General features: G+C 52.3%; 1 protein-coding gene across 2 annotated transcripts; it reads left to right on the top strand.

Annotated features, from left to right (window-relative positions):
• The first annotated feature begins 4,764 nt into the window (after positions 1 to 4,764).
• Positions 4,765 to 16,581, top strand: Cnpy3 (canopy FGF signaling regulator 3). 2 transcript variants are annotated; one of them, XM_013019268.1, is made up of 6 exons: positions 4,765 to 4,981; positions 10,189 to 10,312; positions 12,182 to 12,278; positions 14,219 to 14,341; positions 14,834 to 14,951; positions 15,087 to 16,581. In XM_013019268.1, the coding sequence occupies exons 1-6, from the start codon at positions 4,840 to 4,842 to the stop codon at positions 15,311 to 15,313; spliced, it is 831 nt and encodes a 276-aa protein (XP_012874722.1). In that variant the 5' UTR covers positions 4,765 to 4,839; the 3' UTR covers positions 15,314 to 16,581. The 2 variants fall into 2 exon arrangements, with proteins under 2 accessions (XP_012874722.1, XP_012874723.1); XM_013019269.1 differs by lacking the exon at positions 4,765 to 4,981 and adding an exon at positions 12,037 to 12,085 and having other exon boundaries at positions 10,223 to 10,312.
• Positions 16,582 to 19,183: the final 2,602 nt, after the last annotated feature.

Below are 19,183 nucleotides of genomic sequence, written 5' to 3'. Positions count from 1 at the left end.
GGTCCTGGACCTGCAGGGTGGGGCATTTAAGCTCCGCTCTTCTGAGTCCCACCAGGGCAGGGTTTGGGGGGGGGAGGTGCTAGTGGTGAGGAGAGGCTGCCTTGCTAGGTTGGGTGCTGGCTAGCCTGAGCCTCAGTCTACCCTGGGATAAGAAGAGGGCGGATCCTTTGATCCCAATGTAATTCTGGAGATCAGTTGAGAAGCACAGGTGGGAGCCCGAGGAAGGATGAGGATGTGTTTCCCCCCCCCCCCGGCAGGTCACGTGAGCCAGGCCTGCGGAAAAGGGAGGCTGGGGTGCTGGAAAGAGCCTTGGATTTTTTTGGGGGGCGGGGGTTGGTCATGGGACTTGAACTCAGGGCTGGGGGCTGTCCCTGAGCTCTTTTGCCCAAGGCTAGGACCCTACCATTTTATGTCATAGTGCTACTTGTGGTTTTCTGGTAGTTGGAGATAAGAGTCTCAGGGATTTTTTTCTGCCTGGGCTGGCTTTGAACTTCGATCCTCAGATCTCAGACTCCTGAGTAGCTAAGATGACAAGCATGAGCCACCAGCACCTGGCTTGGATTTCCTTCTTGAACACAAAGAATTTTGTAGTCAGGCTGGGCGCTGGTGGCTCACACCTGTAATCCTAGCTACTCAGGAGGCTGAGATCTGAGGATAGCGGTTCAAAGCCAGCCCGGGCAGGAGAGACCGTGAGACTCCTATCTCCAATAAACCACCAGAAAACCGGAAGTGGCGCTGTAGTTCAAGTGGTAGAGTGCTTGCCTTGAGCTGAAGAGCTGAGGGGCAGCGCCCAGGCCCAGAGTTCAAGCCTCATGACCAACAACAACAAAAAAAAGAATTTTGTAGTCAGGCAATGTACCATACCTTTAATCCCAGCACTGGAGAGGCTGAGGTAGGAGGACGGAGAGTTTGAGGCCAGCCTAGGCAGCTCAGTCAGATCCTGTCTCTAAAAATAAACATTATATATGTGTGTGTGTGTGTGTGTGTGTGTGTGCATATATATATATATATATATATATATATATAATTGTGAGCTATAGCTATTATTGATTTGTGAGCACACACACACACAAGGTTAAATACCAAGAAGCGCTTTTCCTGAAGGAGGGAAAAGAGCGAATGGCAAGCCAGCACAGAAGACACGCCCCTCTCTGCCCTGTTTGGGGGTGGGGGTGGGGTTAGAGGCTCTGTTTGAGGTTTCTAGGACTCCTCACTGGCTTTTCTTTGGGCAGGGACACGAAGCCAGGCCCTGTGTCTGGGGGCCTTGAGGCTGCTGTTTTGCAAGCTGCTGCTAACTGATGTGCTGCTGACCTGCCACATCCTGCTCCTGCCCCGCCCGCACTCACGCCCCTCAAGACCACTCATCTCACCTGGCCACAGCAACGGAGATACCCAGCACCCTGAGCTCCCCCAGGCCCACACTGATCCCCAGGGATGGACCTTGCCATGTGGATCCAGAGGGCAGGAACCTGAGTAAAGAGGAGGAGACGTGTTCTGCTCTCCCAGCTGGCTGAGTACTCTCCATCCATCCAACCATCCATCCATCCATCCATCCATCTATCCAACCATCCATCCATCCAACCAGCCATCTGTCCAAACATCCATCCATCTACCCAACCATCCATCTGTCCATATATCCCACCATCCATCCATCCATCCAACCATCCATCCATCTATCCAACCATCCATCCATCCAAACATCCATCTGTCCATATATCCAACCATCCATCCATCCAACCAACCATCCATCCATCCAACCAACCATCCCATCCATCCATCCAACCATCTATTCAACCATCCATCCATCCATCCATCCATCTATCCAACCATTCATCCATCCATCCATCCATCCATCCAACCACCCAAACAACCAACCAACCATCCATCCATCCATCCATCTATCTATCCAACCAACCATCCATCCAGCCAGCCAGCCAGCCAACCAGCCAGCCATCCACTCATCCATTTCCAACTTCAGTATTCCTTTCTCAGAGCTGCTGGTGTGTTTTCTACATGTGCCCTCTTCCCGGGGCTTGGCTCTGCCTCCCTCTTCAGACTGAAAGGTTTAGAGGGGAGGGAAAAAGAGGGGAGGGACTGTGTCTTTTAGGTCACACTGGGAGCTCCAGATCCTTCAGGGACATTTTAGCTATAGATAATTGAGTCCAATTAAAGAATAGTTTTTATGATACAAACAAATGAAAAATATCTTTTTTTTTTTGGGTCCAGTCGTGGGGCCTAAACTCTGGGCCTGAGCGCTGTCCCTCAGCTCTTTAGCTCAAGGCTACTGCTCTACCACTTGAGCCACAGCGCCACTTCCGGCTTTTTTTCTTTTTGCTTATGTGGTGCTGAGGAATCGAACCCAGGGCCTCAGGCATGCAAGACAAGCGCTCTACCACTGAGCCAACTTCCCAGCCCCAAATGAAAAATATCTTAATTCCCTTCTTCCCTGAGTGAGGGCAGGGTTGGCCAGTTAAGTGAGACAAAGCAGAAATCTGGGAGGGCTCCCTTGAAAAAGAGGCTTCCTAAGAGTGAGAACCTGGCAATTGCAGAGTGGAGCTGGAGGTTGGAAAGGAAACTCAGTCTCTGTCTCCCACCCCTACATTCACGAACCTGGCAAAGCCCTTCTGTCTTCTTCCCCCGGCTCAAGCTCTGTGAGATGGCAGGGCAAGGAGCCCAGGGCCTGAGGGAGGTGGTGCTGGGTTTAGAGTCTCGTACAGACTCGACTGAAATGAACAGGGCCAGGATTCCCAGGGAATAAGATCATGTCGTGTTGAGCCTGGGAAGGTAATTCCAAATATACATATTATTAATCAATTAGGGGTCATTATTTATTTGACAGATATTCAACATCAACTAGAAGCCAGGTATGTAAGAAGTTTGACCTTTTTGGTTTTCCTTTGTTTCCTAAAGAGGATTCTTGCCCTGATACAACATGAGATTCCCACAGTGGTTTGTTTGTTTTGCTGATTCCAGGGCTTGAATTCTGGGCCTGAGCACTGTTCTGAGTTTTTGTGTTCAAAGCTAGCGCTCCACCACTTGAGCCACAGTGCCACTTCTGGCTTTTTCTGAGTAGTTCATTGGAGATAGTCTCATGGACTTTCCTCCCTGGGCTGGCTTCAAACCATGATCCTCCAATTCCAGCCTCCTGAGTAGCTAGGATTAGAAGCATGAGCCACTGGTGCCTGGCTGAGGTTCCCACACTGGAACATTAAAGTATGACCTGTAAGTCCCCTCTGTCCCCAGTGATAGCAGGAATGCCAGCTTTTCCTGGGGGTTCCTCTCTGGCATTTACCCTATTCTTTAATTGGATCTGTCATGTGAATCCAGATGTCCCTTGGGCACCACTGGACAGCTGACTGATCAATGACCTTCCCTTAGTCTTCCTCTCTCCAAGGTGGGGGGGGGGGAATCTGTCTTAGAGATGTTGTCAAAGACATCCAGCTTCTGGGCACCCTTAGACTCTGTCCCATGAAGACCTCATTGTCTCTTCCACTCCTTGTCAATCAGCAGCCAGCAAGGAGGTGCCTGCCTCTTTGGAGGATTTTTTCAAGGAGTAAGGTGTGAAGAAGACCACAGCTTCTGGGGATGAAGCCACCCACCATCCCCCAGGACCTCTCCTTCCCTGACACACAGCCTGAGGAGAGGGCTCCAGCTGTCAACTCAAATTTTCTGCAGACATTGTCCCTTCCCAGCTCTCAGCCCAGATGTTGAGCCCATGCTTTCACCCAAAACTAACCTCCATAAATGTCCTCTCCTTGGCTCCTTGTCCATTCTAAAGCGAAGCTTCTCTTCGCTTCAACCCTTCTCATCTTGTCCCAACTTGGCCCTGCCCTGCCCCAACCCCTCCATCTCACCATGGCTAGCTTAATATCATCTTCCAGGAGGACTTCCAGGCCTACCTAAATGAAGAGTCATAGCTAGGCTCCAAACCTCCCTAAATCTCCTGGACCCAAGAGAGAGCAGAACATTTAGAAGTCCCTATCCTGTGTACAGTGTGATTCCAATGCCGCAGCCTTGCAAAAGTGTCTCGTTACCAACACAATTGCTTTAGGCTTACATCAGAAAATGGCCTCACACCTTTGATGTCTTCAGAAAGCAGTAAAGATATCCAATCTCAGCCAGGAGCTGGTGGCTCACACCTGTAACCCTAGCTACTCAGGAGGCTGAGATCTGAGGATCGCAGTTTGAAGCCAGCCCAGGCAGATAAATCCGTGAGACTCTTATCTCCAATTAACTACCAAAAAGCTGAAAGGAGAGGTGTAGCTCCAGTGGTAGATACCCGGTTTGGGCAAAAAAGCCCAAGGACAGTGCCCAGGCATTAAGTTCGAGCTCCCGGACCGGCGCGCGCGCGCGCGCACACACACACACACACACACACACACTTAAAGCAGGCGTTCATTAAGGGTTTGCAGCTTTAAGACCCCAGAACAGAATGTTGAAGGATGCAATGGAAGGCCCTCCTCTTCCAGAGCCACTGTTCCTTAGGGCAAAGGGTTCCATCCTCAGATCCTGACCCGCCAACCTCTCCCAGAGCCTCCGTTAGGAGGTGGGAAGAGACATCGCCATAGGTCGCTCTAGACACCATCTGCTCTCTTATTGGTCGAGACCAAGAACAGCTCGTCTTCCCATTCGCTGGAAGACAAACCCCGAGAAAGCTCATTGGCTGCATCGTCTGCTTTGAAGACGCGCGGAGGGGCGAAGGGGGCGGGCAAGGAGCTCGCGGTCGCCGTGGATACGCGGAGGCACGTGTGCATTCCCGGAAGCGGCTAGGGGAAGGTGCTGCGTGCGCGCCGCTGCAGGAAGCGCCTCCCGGTCCGTCCGGCTCGGGTCCGGCTGGCCATGGAGTCGTTGCCGAAGCCCTCGTCCCGTCGTCTCCTGCTTCTCCCCGTGCTGCTGCTGTCACTGCCGGCCTCGGAGCTGGGCCTGAGCCAGGCCCGGGCCGAGGAGACCGACTGGGTACGACTACCAAGCAAGTGCGAAGGTGAGGGGGCGGGGCCGCGGGCGCCTCCCGCCGGGGGCGGGGCCTGGGCGGGGCGGCGGAGGGAAGGGCCGGGGCTCTGGAGCTGGAGTCCTGTGAACCTACTGTGTGCTCGGCACCGTGGCGGGCTCCGGGACTCAGGGGTGTGCGAGGGATCGCCGTGGTCGGGGAGGACTTTGGGGGCAGGCTGAGGATCTCCCAATCTAGACTGGAAGCTGGGCAGAGGGGCGTCAGGGAAGGCTTCTTTAAGGAGTCTGCGGTGCCCTTAGGATTTAGCTGGAGAGAAGTGGAAAGGGGTCCCCAGGAAGGAAGTCACAGACGTTGAGGCCCAGGCCTGTGGGCTAAGGAGCAAAGGACAAATTTGAGGAACTGAAAGATCGATATGACTGGTCTGTGTGTGCGTGGGGGGGGGGGCGGGGAAGAACCTGAGGTGTGCCTCCTCCCTTGTGCCCCCTCTACCTAATCTGAGTAGTTGTCTGTTGCTCTTTGAGGAAAGGGACCTCATCTCAAATATTCACACAGCGAATACTGGAGACCAGAAAATGCTCTTGAAATACATATATTAAATTGGGGGTGGGGGTGCAATTAAATGGGGTGGGTGTGGAGAAGGGTCTGAGGCCTAAGAAGCAGGACACTTTGAGGGAAGAATAGAGCCAGGGAGGAACTTGGTGAGGAAGGGAGATTTTAGAAATAAGGAGAAAGGCGTGGGACGCTGTGGCTTACACCTATAATCCTAGCTCCATAGGAGGCTGAGATGGGAGGATCAAAGTTCCAAGCCAGCTCAGGCATACAAATCCACAAGACTCTTATCTCCAACTAACCAGCAAGAGTCTGGAAATAGAGATGTGGCTCAGCTGGTAGAGCACCAGTTATGGGGCTCTGAGTTCAAGCTCTAGTGCAAACACAAAAAGAAAATAAATAAAAATTAAAAAAAATATGGAGAAAGAGCGAGTCCCCATAAAACTTCACAGGAAGAGAGTGATTTGTCCAGGGATTCTAGCTTGGAGCCTACTTTGTTTGTTTTTCCAGTCCTGGGACTTGAACTTGGAGCGTGGGCACTGTCCCTGAGCTTCTTTTGCTCAAGGCTAGTGCTTTACCACTTGAGCTACAGCGCCACTTCTGGCTTTTTCTGATTATGTGGTACTAAGGAGTGGAACCTATGGCTTCGTGCACGCTAGGCAAGCACTCTACCACTAAGCTACATTTCCAGCCCCTTAACACATTTCTTTTTTCTTTTTGTCAGTCATGGGGCTTGAACTCTGGGCCTGGGCGCTGTCCCTCAGCTCTTCAGCTTTATGCTGGTACTCTACCACTTGAGCCACAGCGCCACTTCTCATTTTCTGGTGGTTAACTGGAGATAAGAATCTCACAGGGGCTGGGAAGGTGGCTCAATGGTAGAGTGCTTGCCTTGCATGCATGAGACCCTCAGTTCCATTCCTCAGCACCACATAAGTAGAAAAAGCTGGAAGTGGCACTGTGGCTCAAGTGGTAGAGTGCTTGCCTTGAGCTGAAGAGCTGAGGGACAGCGCCCAGGCCCAGAGTTCAGGCCCCATGACCGACAAAAAAAAAAAAATAAGAATCTCATAGACTTTTTGCCCAGGCTGGCTTTGAACATCGATCCTCAGATTTCAACCTCCTGAGTAGCAGGATTACAGGTGTGAGCCACTGGCGCCCAGCTTCAACCCTTTTTTTTTTTTTTTTTGTCGGTTGTGGGGCTTGAACTCTGGGCCTGGGCGCTGTCCCTCAGCTCTTCAGCTCAAGACCAGTGCTCTACTGCTAGAGCCACAGCACCATTTCCGGTTTTCTAGTGGTTTATTGCAGATAGAGTCTCACAGAGTTTCCTGCCCGATCTGGCTTTGAACCGAAATCCTCAGATCTCAGCCTCCTGAGTAGCTAGGATTACAGGCGTGAGCCACCAGCGCCCGGCCTCAACACATTTCTTTTTTTTTTTTTTCTTTTTTTGCCAGTCATGGTGCCTGAACTCTGGGCCTGGGCACTGTCCCTCAGCTCTTCAGCTCAAGGCTAGCGCTCTACCACCTGAGCCATAGAACCACTTCTAGCTTTTTCTGCTTATGTGGTGCTGAGGACTCGAACCTAGGGCCTCAGGTATGCAAGGCAAGCACTCTACCACTGAGCCACCTTCCCAGCCCCGTCAACACATTTCTTAATGGCAGCTGGGCCTTCCTTTTTCCTGCCCTCCATCTCTCAGCACCTCTTCAGATCTTTACAGTCACCCCTTTCTCCCCATCCCTAACTGCTGGCCCCAGACAAGTTTGGTTGTAAAGCTGTTTTCATCAGAAGCCTGCACCAGGCCAGATGTTCCCTAAGCACTGGAAGTGGGGTCAGGTGGTTTGAGATGCATAATCCTCCCATTTGAGGGATTAAAGCAAGGAGAAGCCCAGAGATAGCTTGGCTCACTGGCAGGACACCTGCTTGAGCTCTCGCTGTAGCAGCATGCTTTTCTTCCATTCTTTCTTTCTGTTTTCTATTCTGTTTTGATGACAAAGAATCCCTACTGTTTCTCTTCTAATCTCAACCTAACAAGCTCTTATTCTGCTAGAGGACATTCACAGACTGAGAAGCTTAGAGCTAGCCAGATCATTCTAGCCTAACCTAGGATCACTTGGCAAACTCCAACCATTAGGTTCCTCTAACTACTGTACTTCTTTTTATTTGTTATTACAACACCTTTGTTATGAAATGCTGACTGTATCTGGCCCACAAAGCCTGCCTTCAGGCTCAGTTGCCTGAGCAGGACAGGCCTTGGCACAGAGGAAGGAGAACCTGCCCGCCCAGCAAGCGAGAGTAGGTGTATGGATGTCTGTGAGTCTGGGGTCTGTGCCATGACTTTTCTCCAAGTGTGCTTCTGGGAAGAATCTCAGGGTGTCTGGAGTACGGAATGCTGGGAAGCAGGCTGTGGTTGATGGGTAGAGAATGAGATGTTTCCCATCTCCCTTTCAGTATGGAGCTTGGGAGCAAGGGGCACAGGAGCCAGAAAAATGCTGAGCTTGCTTGGGACAGGACAGGACAGGGGAGGGAATCCAGCTGGTCTGGATGGAGAGCCAGGGAGGTGAGATGATCTCAGTGCATTGCAGACTCTGAGATCACCAGCTAACTCATTTGGACATTTTGTGTGTTCCAAGTTCTCCAAGCCATCTGTGGGCATACTTGCTATAAAATTGCACCAAGCAAGCCCTCAGGGGATATATTTATTTTTGTGGTAAACTGGTTTTCAACCAAACTCTGCTGTCAGTGCTCTTACCGTGCAGATGGCACAGAGTCTGTAGGAAGGATTCCGTTGGGAGGCAGCAGAGACAGCTTACCCACCAGCACTGCCGCTGTCAGTACCCAACATAGACAGTTTCCGAGTAGGGCACTGCAGAAGAAACCCAATGCATAATGCACACTTGGGGACCCTGGTCGTCTCAGTGGAAAAACAGATGAGGAAGGCCCTTAGAGAAAATGGACTGTATGGAGGCTCTAGGTGAAATCAAGAGAAGGTGGAGTTCGTCCAGAAGGGCTTCCTGGGAGAGGTTTTAGTAAGATGTCTGGAGACTGCTCCAAGAAGCCTCTAGAGGGCGTTAACCACTTTCCCAGCGTTTAGGCACTTCCGTGGTTTGCCCCTGCTTTCTGCACTGTGGATTGGAGGTGATTGTGTTCATCCCTGTATCCCCAGGCAGTGCCTGACACTCAATTGCTTAATAACAGTTTGAGGAAGGGTAGGAGGAAATGAGAAAATTACAGTTCTGAAACAGGAAGAACAAGACTTGGATAGAGTGAACGGAGCAAATTAACTCGGCAACAATGTAGCACTGGTGTTGGAACACATGAATTACAATCATACAACAGCCAAAAAAAAAAGAGATTTGGGAATGATTAGAGAAGTTTTCATATGGACCATTACATGATGTTGAGATTATTGTTAATTTTCCAAGTATCCTCATTATGTAAAAGGCCCATGTTCTTGAGAGATGGGATGCTGCATTATAGGTGAAAGGTCATATTTGCGACTTTCCACGTGGTTTGCAGAAACACTGTTCCACGTCCTGTGGAACTGTTCTATTATATAGTCCACGTTGGAGACTGGGGCAGACTATTAGCTGTTGAGTACAAGCAGAGGGTTTAGTGAGTCACTGTACTCTTTCAGCTTTAATGTATGTGTGACAGTACTTGTGTGTGCACATGTGTGGGGCTGAGGATCCAACCTAGGGCTCTACCTGTGCTACACATGGTTGTTCGTTTTGCAGTACTGGGGATTGAACCCAGGAACTGGTGCATGCTAGGCAAGTATTCTCCATTGGAGACTTTGGCTGCCCACTCAGCCCTTTTGTTTTATTCTGGCCCTTTTTGTTGGTGGTGGTGGTGGTGGTTGTGGGGCTTGAACTCTGGGCTTGGGCGCTATCCCTCAGCTCTTCAGCTTAAGGCTAGAGCTCTACCACTTGAGCCATAGCGCCACTTCGGCTTTTTCTGCTTATGTGGTGCTGAGGAATGGAACCTAGGGCCTCATGCATGCAAGGCAAGCACTCTACCACTGAGCATCCTTCCCAGCCCTGGCCCTTTTGCTTTTGTTTTTCTTTTTGGTCTTTCGTAACATTGTTGTTGTTGTTGGTGGTGGTGGTGGTTATGAGGCTTGAACTCTGGGCCTGGACGCTATCCCTGAGCTCTTCAGCTCAAGGCTAGTGCTCTACCACTTGAGCCACAGCGCCACTTCCAGTTTTCTGGTGGTTAATTGGAGATAAGAGTTTCATGGACTTTCCTGCCTGGGTTGGCTTCGAACCTTGATCCTCAGCTCTCAGCCTTTTGAGTAGCTAGAATTATAGGCGTGAGCCACTGGCACCCAGTGGCCTTTTATAACTTTGCTTGAGCTCACCTAAAACTTGGAATCTTCCTGCCTCTGTCTTGCTACCATGAAGTTCTTTTGCCTGAGAATCCTGAGGAGCTCATGTAATAGTGTGAGCCACTGCATTCGGCTTTTCTTTTTTTTTAAACAATGGGTATGAGGGATGTGGTGGGAATGCAGTCAGCAATGGAAGAGGAAAGGGTGGGCGAGAACCAGTGGACCGTGGAGCCAGTTTCCTGTGGAGAACTCCACTTGGTGGCCTGTGCTGACTTGGCCAAGGGTAGGACAGCCACCGGGTCTGGTTGCTCCACACCTCCCCCCAGAGGCTCCTGTGCACTCAGTGGTGCTGCGCTCCGTCTCCCTCCGCCAGTGTGTAAATATGTCGCCGTGGAGCTGAAGTCAGCCTTTGAGGAAACCGGCAAGAAGAAGGAGGTGATCGACACCGGCTATGGCATTCTGGACCGCAAGGCCTCTGGAGTCAAATATACCAAGTCGTAAGTGCACGGGGGCGTGGCCTGGCCTGCTTCATCCTTGGGAGAATGGGGAGCTTGCCATTTCCTTTTCTCTTCCATCTAGCCTAACCCACCACCCACCAGGGAGTCAACTCTTAACAGAGACCCAAGTGTACCCACAATTCTGTCCCGAACAGATACAATAACCTTCATAAATTCCTTAATTGCTCCAGGCTTCAGATTCCTCATCTGGAAAAGCATAACTGATGGGACACTAGGATTGTAAGGACCGGTGTAATTTACTTAAAAGAAAAAAATTGCCGAAGGCATGACTTGAGTCATGCTGAGAGGGAAGCACCCAGCTGGTAGAGTACCTTCCTAGCGAGTGTGAGGCCCAGAGTTCAAACCCCTGCACCAACAAAATAAACAAAAAAAGTCAGGATTATTGACTTTTTATTTTGCCACCTATACATGTAACTACAACTGTCAGCTGTGATCAATCTTTCAAAATGAAGTTATATTTTACTATCAAAATGTAACATAGTTTGGCTGAGAGTAGTGGTATACACCTATAATCCCAGCACTCGGTAGGCTGAGGCAGGACAATCATGTCCAGGCCATCCTGGACTACATAGTGAGACTTTATCTTTACAAACAAAAACAAAGGGCTGGGAAGGTGGCTCAGTGGTAGAGTGCTTGCCTTGCATGCATGAGGCCCTGGGTTCCATTCCTTAGTACCACACAAGCAGAAAAAGCCAGAAATAGAACTGTGGCTCAAGTGGTAGAGCGCTAGCCTTGAGCTGAAGAGCTGAGGACAGCACCCAGACCCAGAGTTCAGGCTCCACAACCAACAACAACAACAAAAAAAACACAAAGCTGGGTATTGGTGGCTCATGCCTGTAATCCAAACTATTTAGGAGGCTGAAATCAAGGATCCTGGTTTGAAGTCAGCATGGCAAGAAAATCTGTGAACCTCTATCTCCAATAAACTACTCAGAAAAAGCTGGAAGTGGCACTGTGACTCAAGTGGTAGAGCATTCACTTTGAGCGAAAGAAGCTCAGGGCCAGTGCCCAGGGCCAGAGTTCAAGCCCCAGGACTGTCGAAAACAAAAACAAAACAACAACAACTACCAAAAAACACAGCCAGGTACTGGTAGGATACTGGTATCTCACTCTTGTAATTCTAGCTACTCAGGAGACTTGAGATGTGAGGATCACAGTTCAAAGCCAGCCCAGGCAGAAAAGTCCAAGGGACTCTTATCTCTAGTTAACCACTGGAAAACTGGAAGTAGCACTGTGGCTCAAAATGATAGAGCACTAGTTTTGAGTGAAAAAACTCAGAGACAGCACCCACGCCCTGAGTTTAAGGCCCATGATCATCCAAAAAAGAAAAAAATGATATAGTTTGCTTTATCAAAAGAATGGAAAGAGCCAAGTGCAGGTGGCTTGTGCCTGTAACCCAGCTATTTGGGAAGCTGAAGATTAGGGTTTAAAGCCAGCTCAGGCAGGAAAACATGAGAATCTTACCTCTAATGACCAAAAAGCCAGAAGTAGAGCTTTGATTCAAGTGATAGAGTGCCCACCTTGAATGTAAAAGCTAAGTGACAGTGCCATGCTCTAGTGCAGCACCAAAGCCGAGAGGACGTGGTAGAGCACATTTCTGGCAAGCACGCAGCCCTGGGTTTAATCCCCAGCACCGCCAAAAGATAAACATCGAAAAATCCTTCCTGTAGAGCTGTTACAGTGCTGTCTCTCTGGTCTCTCAGAGCCCCTCACCAGATGACCTATCTTCCTTCCAGCTCTGACTTTCTGTTGGTGAGATGTGCAGGTGTTGGGCAGCAGGACTGGCGGGGCGGACGCTGACCGCGGGGCGGGGAGAGGAACTGCAGGTCCTCTTCGTTGTCTTGGCAGGGACTTACGGTTAATCGAAGTCACTGAGACCATTTGCAAGCGGCTCCTGGACTACAGCCTGCATAAGGAGAGGACTGGCAGCAATCGCTTTGCCAAGGTTGGCCTTGTGCTTGGGCCTGTGCCTCCTCCCCGGGGCCAGGCCTGTGTGCATAGGTGTGCTTGCTGCTGTGAGTGTGCTCTGCAGATCCAGCCCTGGGCAGCCTTTGTTCTTGTCTTAGCCACACTTGCATGGTTCGGTGGTCATCAGGCACCTTCCTCCTGGCTGGGCCTGCCCAGCACGGTCCACCTCAGGCTCAGCCTGGGACAGGCTGGCGGCTCCCAGAGAGGCCTGCAACACTCAGTGAGGATACCGCCGTAAGGCCTAGGATGTGCAGAAAGAACTGGGGTGGAGGTTGGGGCTGGGAAGGTGGCTCAGTGGTAGAGCACTTGCCTTGCATGCATGAGGCCCTGCGTTCGATTCCTCAGCACCACATAAGCAGAAAAAAGCCGGAATTGGCGCTGTGGCTCAAGTGGTAGAGCGCTAGCCTTGAGCTGAAGAGCTGAGGGACAGCGCCCAGACCCAGAGTTCAGGCCCCAGGACTGGACCCCCCCCAAAAAAAACTGGGGTAACTAGGGGAGGAATCCATTCCTCCCTCAGGCCTACACGAGGCCCCGCCTACTTCCAACCCTCTGTGTGTTGTGTGTTTCGTGTTGCTTATCTCTGCATGGTAGGTGTAGGTACAGCCCCCCCGGGAAGACAGGCTGCCCACATTTGCCCTCCAAGTTCTGCTCCAGCAGAACCCCTGGGTTAAAATCCCAAAGGGGATGATTTCATCAGCACAAGTCTTTAAAACTTACTTAAATTTAGCTAATGAATCCATGTTTGCTCTAAGAAAATGCGTTGAAAATGGCTGGGAAGGTGGCTTAATGGTAGAGTGCTTGCCTAGCATGTGTGAAGCCCTGCGTTCAATTCCTTAGTACCACATACACAAAGCCAGAAGTGGCACTGTTACTCATGTGGTAGGATGCTAGCCTTGAGCAAAAGAATCTCAGGGACAGTGCCCAGCCCTGAGTTCAAGCCTCCAGGACTGGCAAAAAAAAAATGTTGAAAACTGTTTTCCTCAGCTGGGTACTGGTAGTTCACACTTGTAATCTTAGCAAGTGTTAGACTAGAGGCTCAAGTAGTAGAGCACCAGTCACTAAAGCTAAGTGAGAGCTTGAGAATCTTAAGTTCAACCGCCGGTGTTGGCACAAAAGAAAAATAAAAAACAAAAACATTTTTCTGGCTAGGTGTGATGCTTCATGCTTGTAATTAAAAAAAAAAAAAAAGGCTGGTGGCTCATAGCTGTAATCATTACTACTCAGGAGGCTGAAATCTGAGGATCATGGTTCCAAGCCAGCCTGTGCAGGAAAGTCTGTGAGACTCTTTTTTTTTTGGTCGGTCGTGGGGCTTGAACTCTGGGCCTGGGCGCTGTCCCTCAGCTCTTCAGCTCAAAGCGAGCGCTCTACCACTTGAGCTACAGTGCCACTTCCGGTTTTCTGGTGGTTTATTGGAGATAGGAGTCTCACGGTCTCTCCTGCCCGGGCTGGCTTTGAACCGAGATCCTCAGATCTCAGCCTCCTGAGTAGCTAGGATTACAGGCGTGAGCCACCAGCGCCCGGCAGTCTGTGAGACTCTTAACTCCAGTAAACTCCTCAAACAGCCAGAGGTGGCACTGTGGCTCAAGTGGTGGAGCTCTAAGCCTTGAGCAAAAGCAGCTCAGAGACAGTGCCCAGGCATGAGGGCACACACACACACACACACACGGTATAGTTGTGCCCTGTTGAATTCAGGGCCTTGTGCATGTAGGCAAGCGCTCTATGGCTGGAGCCATACCTGCAGCCCTAGCAGATCTTTTTGAAAGGTTCCAGGGTAGAAAGGCAGGTCAGCATGTATGCAGAGATGATGAAAAAGAGCCCGAAAGAAGAGAGAAGAAGGTCAGGTGAAGGTCACAGCAAGGGCTTCAGACCCATCTGGTAGATGTGGCTACTTTTCCCATCTCGAATCACTTCTTCCAGGGCATGTCAGAGACTTTTGAGACGCTGCACAATCTGGTCCACAAAGGGGTCAAGGTGGTGATGGACATCCCCTATGAGCTGTGGAACGAAACGTCCGCCGAGGTAGCCGACCTCAAGAAGCAGGTACAGGGCCAGGAATATGGCTTAGTGGTTGCGTGCTTGCCTAGCCTGCATGAAGCCCTGGGTTCGATTCTGTAGTACCACATAAGCAGAAAAAGCCAGAAGTGGTGCTGTGGCTCAAGTGGTAGAGTGATCACCTTGAGCTGAAGAGCTGAGGGACAGCGCCCAGGCCCAGAGTTCAGGCCCCACGACTGACAAAAAACAAAAACAAAAAAACCAAGAAGCTCGGGGACAGTGCCCAGACCCTGAGTTCAAACCCCAGGAGTGGCAAAAAAAAAAAAAAAAAAGGTGCGGGTGACCTGTGGGGGTGGGGTGGGATCGGGGCCGCACCGAAGGCTCCCAAGAGCTGGTGACTGGTGTCTTTCACCCCTCGAGCCTCAGTTTCCTCAGGCAGTTTATAGCGCAGCCTGGATCACAGCGGGTCACGACGCTGAGCCCAGCTCCCTGGGCAGGTGAGGTGGCTTGGCTTTGCCAATCTCAGTGTTGGGTCCACAGTGCGACGTGCTGGTGGAAGAGTTTGAGGAGGTCATCGAGGACTGGTACAGGAACCACCAGGAGAAGGACCTGACCGAATTTCTCTGTGCTAACCACGTGCTGAAGGGCAAGGACACCAGTGAGTGAGGGCCGGGGAGGCGGGGCGGGGTGCATGGCGCCCTCTGGCGGCAGGGAGGATCGGCCGGGCATGGAGAGGGCTGGTGTTCCCACGGCTAGACAGGGGGGCTGCACACCTGTCCTGCTCCTCCCCCAGGCTGCCTGGCAGAACGGTGGTCCGGCAAGAAAGGCGACACAGCCGCCCTGGGAGGGAAGAAGTCCAAAAAGAAGAGCAGCCGGGCCAAGGCCTCAGGCGGCAGGAGCAGCAGCAGCAAGCAGAGGAAGGAGCTGGGGAGCCTTGAGGGAGACCCGGGCCCTGAGGACGAGGAGGAAGGCATCCAGAAGGCGTCGCCCCTGCCGCACAGCGCCCCCGATGAGCTCTGAGCCTGGGTCCCTGAACTGACGCACACGGACCCGAAGCCCAGCAGCTCTGGCCACGAGGGCTCCTCATCCAGCTTCCCGCGCCCTCGTGTCCCGCGTCGCTGCCCCCTGCGGGCCCAGCACAGACACAGCCCGGAGCTGGGGCAGAAGCCACGCCGCGGGGGCAGCGCTCTGGGCCCGCGCCCGCAGCCGGCCGTGCCGCGGGGGACCTGGAGGACCGCAGCGTGAACGACCCCCACCGCCACCGCCAAGGCTACCGGGACTGCAGCCACTCGGGACCCTCGAGGAGGCCACCCGCCCCCCACGGGAAGCTCGACGGCAGCCCCCCAGCTCCCTCCCTGCACCCCTTCTGTGGACACCTGCTCTGCCAGCGTCTCCCCCCTCCCAGGGCTCACAGAGTAAACCCTTCAGGCCTTTTGGTTTCCATTCCTGGGCCCTCCTCAGTCTTCAGAGGTGCCCCGAGCCCCCCTATTGGTCTTTCCAGCCCCCCACCCTCCGGCCTTAGGAGCTGGGGAAGGCAGGGCTGCCCCCACCCGCTCTTTAGAGGCCAGATTTAACAGGGTAAGTGTTGGGGCGCAGGTGTGGGCCTCATGTTTGGGATTGCAGCGTAGGCTGGGCAGGGGCGAGGTGCAGCAGTGCTGACCCTGGCCTTCAGATGACCCTCCCTGAGCTGCTGCCTCTTCTCCCTACTTCGGGCCCTTGACTGTGTCCTGGGCACCTGGCTGCCCTCCTCTTCCCCTGTCCCCCAAGACCTTGCCATGTGTTGTGTAATGCCAGCCCCAGCCCCTCCCTCTCTTACCGGCACCCTGCCTTTCTTGACCCTTGCTCCCTGCTGACCACATGTGGTCCCTCTGTGCTTCCTGTCCAGCTGGAGCACAGAGGAGAGGAGGCCCGGCCTCCAGCAGCCTTCCGTGACACCCTGTTCTCTGGGTGGGGAGGATCCAGAGGCTGGCCTCTAGGGAGAAGGGGTGAGGTGCAGAGACCTCCCAGCTAGTCCACAGGGCAGGGGGCAGGCCAGTCCGAAGTGCTTTAACCTTTAGGACACGCGGTGCAGTGGGTCCTGGTTGCGCTGATTCATAGAAAGAAGAGCAAGTGGCGCACGGAATGTGGCCAAGGGCTCAGAAAGCCATAGCGAGGCTGCAGCGCCCGGCGCGGACAGTGGAATTCATATCAAACTTGTTTAGTTTCTTGGCCTTGACCTGCCACCACTTGGACCCCTTTTTTTTTTTAATTTGTGTAAGTTTACTTTTTAAAGAAATGATACACCACGACTGAGCTGCAGTTATTACCATGGTAGTTCAAAGACGGCTTGCTCGTTGAAAATCTGCTTATGTAATTCATATCAAATGATTCCTGCTGGATGCCGGTGGTTCACACCTGTAATCCTGGCTCACAGTTCGAAGTCAGCCCAGGCAGGAAAGTCTGTGAGACTCCAATAAACCAAAAAGCAGAAGTGGCGCTGTGGCTCATGTGGTAGAGTGCTTAGCCTTGAGCAAAAAAAGCTCAGGGACAGTACTCAGACCCTGAGTTTAAACCCCAGGAAGGGCACAAAACAATGAGAAAGAGGCCTCAAGGGAGAAGCAAGCTGAGGCTGCAGCTCAGCGTAGAGAGCTTGATGAGAATCCAGTTTCCATGTCTCTCTTTCCAGCTGGGGGAGGTGTGTGGCTCCATCAGGCCTGGGGTGCGGTGCTCGCCTGCTGGCCAGTGATGCCCCCCGGGCACTTCAGTCCCCACACCTCGCAAAAGCCAGGTAATGGAATTCTCAGGCCTTCACTTACTGGGAGTTTCCTACCAACAGGAACTTTTCCTCATAATTATCCAGGGTTGCACTTTATATGGGAGTGCAGGAAAATGCTCAGTTCTTCCCCATTATGGGCCAGTTCTCATACCGCGCCTGTTCCCTAGTGCCCTCCTGCAGTGACCTCATTTTTTTCAAGTCTCATTGTGAACCTGTGCCGTTGAGACTTGAAAGCTAAAGAGTCCAGCATGGTGGTACATGGCTGTAATTATGGCATTTAAGAGGTACAGGCAAGAGGGCTGGGAAGGTGGCTCAGCGGTAGAGTGCATGCCTTGCAAGCATGAGGCCCTGGGTTCGATTCCTCAGCACCACATAAACAGAAAAAGCCGGAAGTGGCGCTGTGGCTCCAGTGGTAGAGTGCTAGCCTTGTAAGCATGAGGCCCTGGGTTCGATTCCTCAGCACCACATAAGCAAAAAAGAAAAAACTGGAAGTGGCACTGTGGCTCAGGTGATAGAGCGCTAGCCTTGAGCTGAAGAGCTGAGGGACAGCGCCCAGGCCCAGAGTTCAGGCCCCACGACCGGACCAAAAAAAAAAAGAAGCTCAAAGTTTTGAGGCCAGCAAGGTCTAAATAAGGAGAGGTTTGGGGTGAGGAAATAGAATTGGTGTGTAACATGTTTAATGTACACAGGGTCCTGGGTTCAAACTGAAGCATCACCAAAAAGGAAGAAAGAAAGATAGAGGGCTGGGAAGGTGGCTTAGTGGTAGAGTGCTTGCCTAGCATGCACGATACACTGGGTTCGATTCCTCAGTACCACCTACGCAGAAAAAGCCAGAAGTGGTGCTGTGGCTCAAGTGATAGAGTGCTAGCCTTAAGCAAAAAGAAGCTCAGGGACAGTGCCCAGGCCCTGAGTTCAAGCCCATAACTGGCAGAAAGAAAGAAAAAGCAAGAAAGAGAAGGAAGGAAGGCAAGCAAGCTCCTTCCAAGGAGAGAAGTGAAGGGGTTCCGCAGTGATGTGCCCTTATCAGCGGGCCACACCCATGAGATGCCATGCTTTCCTGGGCTGGGCAGGAGGAAGCATGGGATCCAGGGTCTGGAATCTGTTTGCAGCCCCCTGGACTGTTTAGGTTTTGGTGTCGAGTATTAGTGGCACAAACCCACAGCCCTTCAGCACATGTCCTATGTCTGTCCCCAGAGCATCATTGATTCTTAGAATTGGATGAGATATCAGCTTCCTGGGGTGTTGGCCCAGAGACCCAATCCCGGCCCAGCCTCAGAGCAGACGTGCTGTGACTGTCCTGCTCTTTGACCCCTGGCTGCTGTGGGGAGCCCCTGCCTCCAGGGGCCCAGGTGTCCAGTCTCTGGCCTCACCCAGCCCACTGGGTTTTTCTCTTTATCTCCCACCACACAACCACAAGTCCTGAATTTGGGAATTGCCTCCTCCTTTCTCATTCCCCTTGCTACCCCTGCAGAGTTAACTTGAGCTCGTTAACCTAATTTAGTCCACCTATCCAAAACCCTATTAGAACAGAAGTGTGTGTATGTGTGTGTGTGTTTCAGGGAGGGTTTGCTAGGCAGGCACTCTATCACTTGAGCCATACCCCCATCCCCAGTTTGCTTTAGTTACTTTTCAGAGAGTCTCCTCTGTTTGCTCCCGATGCCCATCTTTAGAACAGAATTTTCTAATAAAGATGACCTCTATGTTTAAAAACAAAACAATGTCCTAAATTTATCTAGACAGGAAAATCATCTGAAATGCTTGTTCAGGCGGGCACACCTGGGCGGGCACACCTGGGTGGGGAGCTAGCAGCGCGCTGCAAGCTTACCATCTCTGAGTGCTTGAGATGAAGCCCCCTAGCACCCAGAGAACCCCCCCTTCCCGCGGCGGTCACCAAGAAGAATCCAGGCGCCCCCCCCCCCCGCCCGGGGGAGGCAGGACGCCGGTGAAATCCGGGAGCGCACCGCTGGGCAGCGGCGACGCCCTGCAGGCGCTCAGCCCCGGGACTTGGCTGCTTCACCGGGGCCCCTCCGGGCTGACCAGCCCCTCCTGCGGACGGGTCCCATCCTGCCCACGTGGGTGCGGACTTGGTTTTCTTCCCTACCACCTGGGTGGGACTGTTCGGGTCCTCCCCCGGC

The sequence above is a fragment of the Dipodomys ordii genome, unplaced genomic scaffold, assembly GCF_000151885.1.
Source record: "Dipodomys ordii isolate 6190 unplaced genomic scaffold, Dord_2.0 Scaffold44, whole genome shotgun sequence".
Classification (NCBI taxonomy): Eukaryota; Metazoa; Chordata; class Mammalia; order Rodentia; family Heteromyidae; genus Dipodomys; species Dipodomys ordii.
The sequence above is the reverse complement of the archived record's forward strand: the minus strand, read 5'-3'. Positions and strand labels throughout refer to the sequence as shown.

Coding starts and splice junctions, on each gene's coding strand:
- Cnpy3 (XM_013019268.1), top strand. CDS start 4,840: ATGGAGTCGTTGCCGAAGCCCTCGTCCCGTCGTCTCCTGCTTCTCCCC. Junction 14,342..14,833: donor TAGCCGACCTCAAGAAGCAG/GTACAGGGCCAG, acceptor TTGGGTCCACAG/TGCGACGTGCTGGTGGAAGA. Junction 14,952..15,086: donor GCTGAAGGGCAAGGACACCA/GTGAGTGAGGGC, acceptor CTCCTCCCCCAG/GCTGCCTGGCAGAACGGTGG.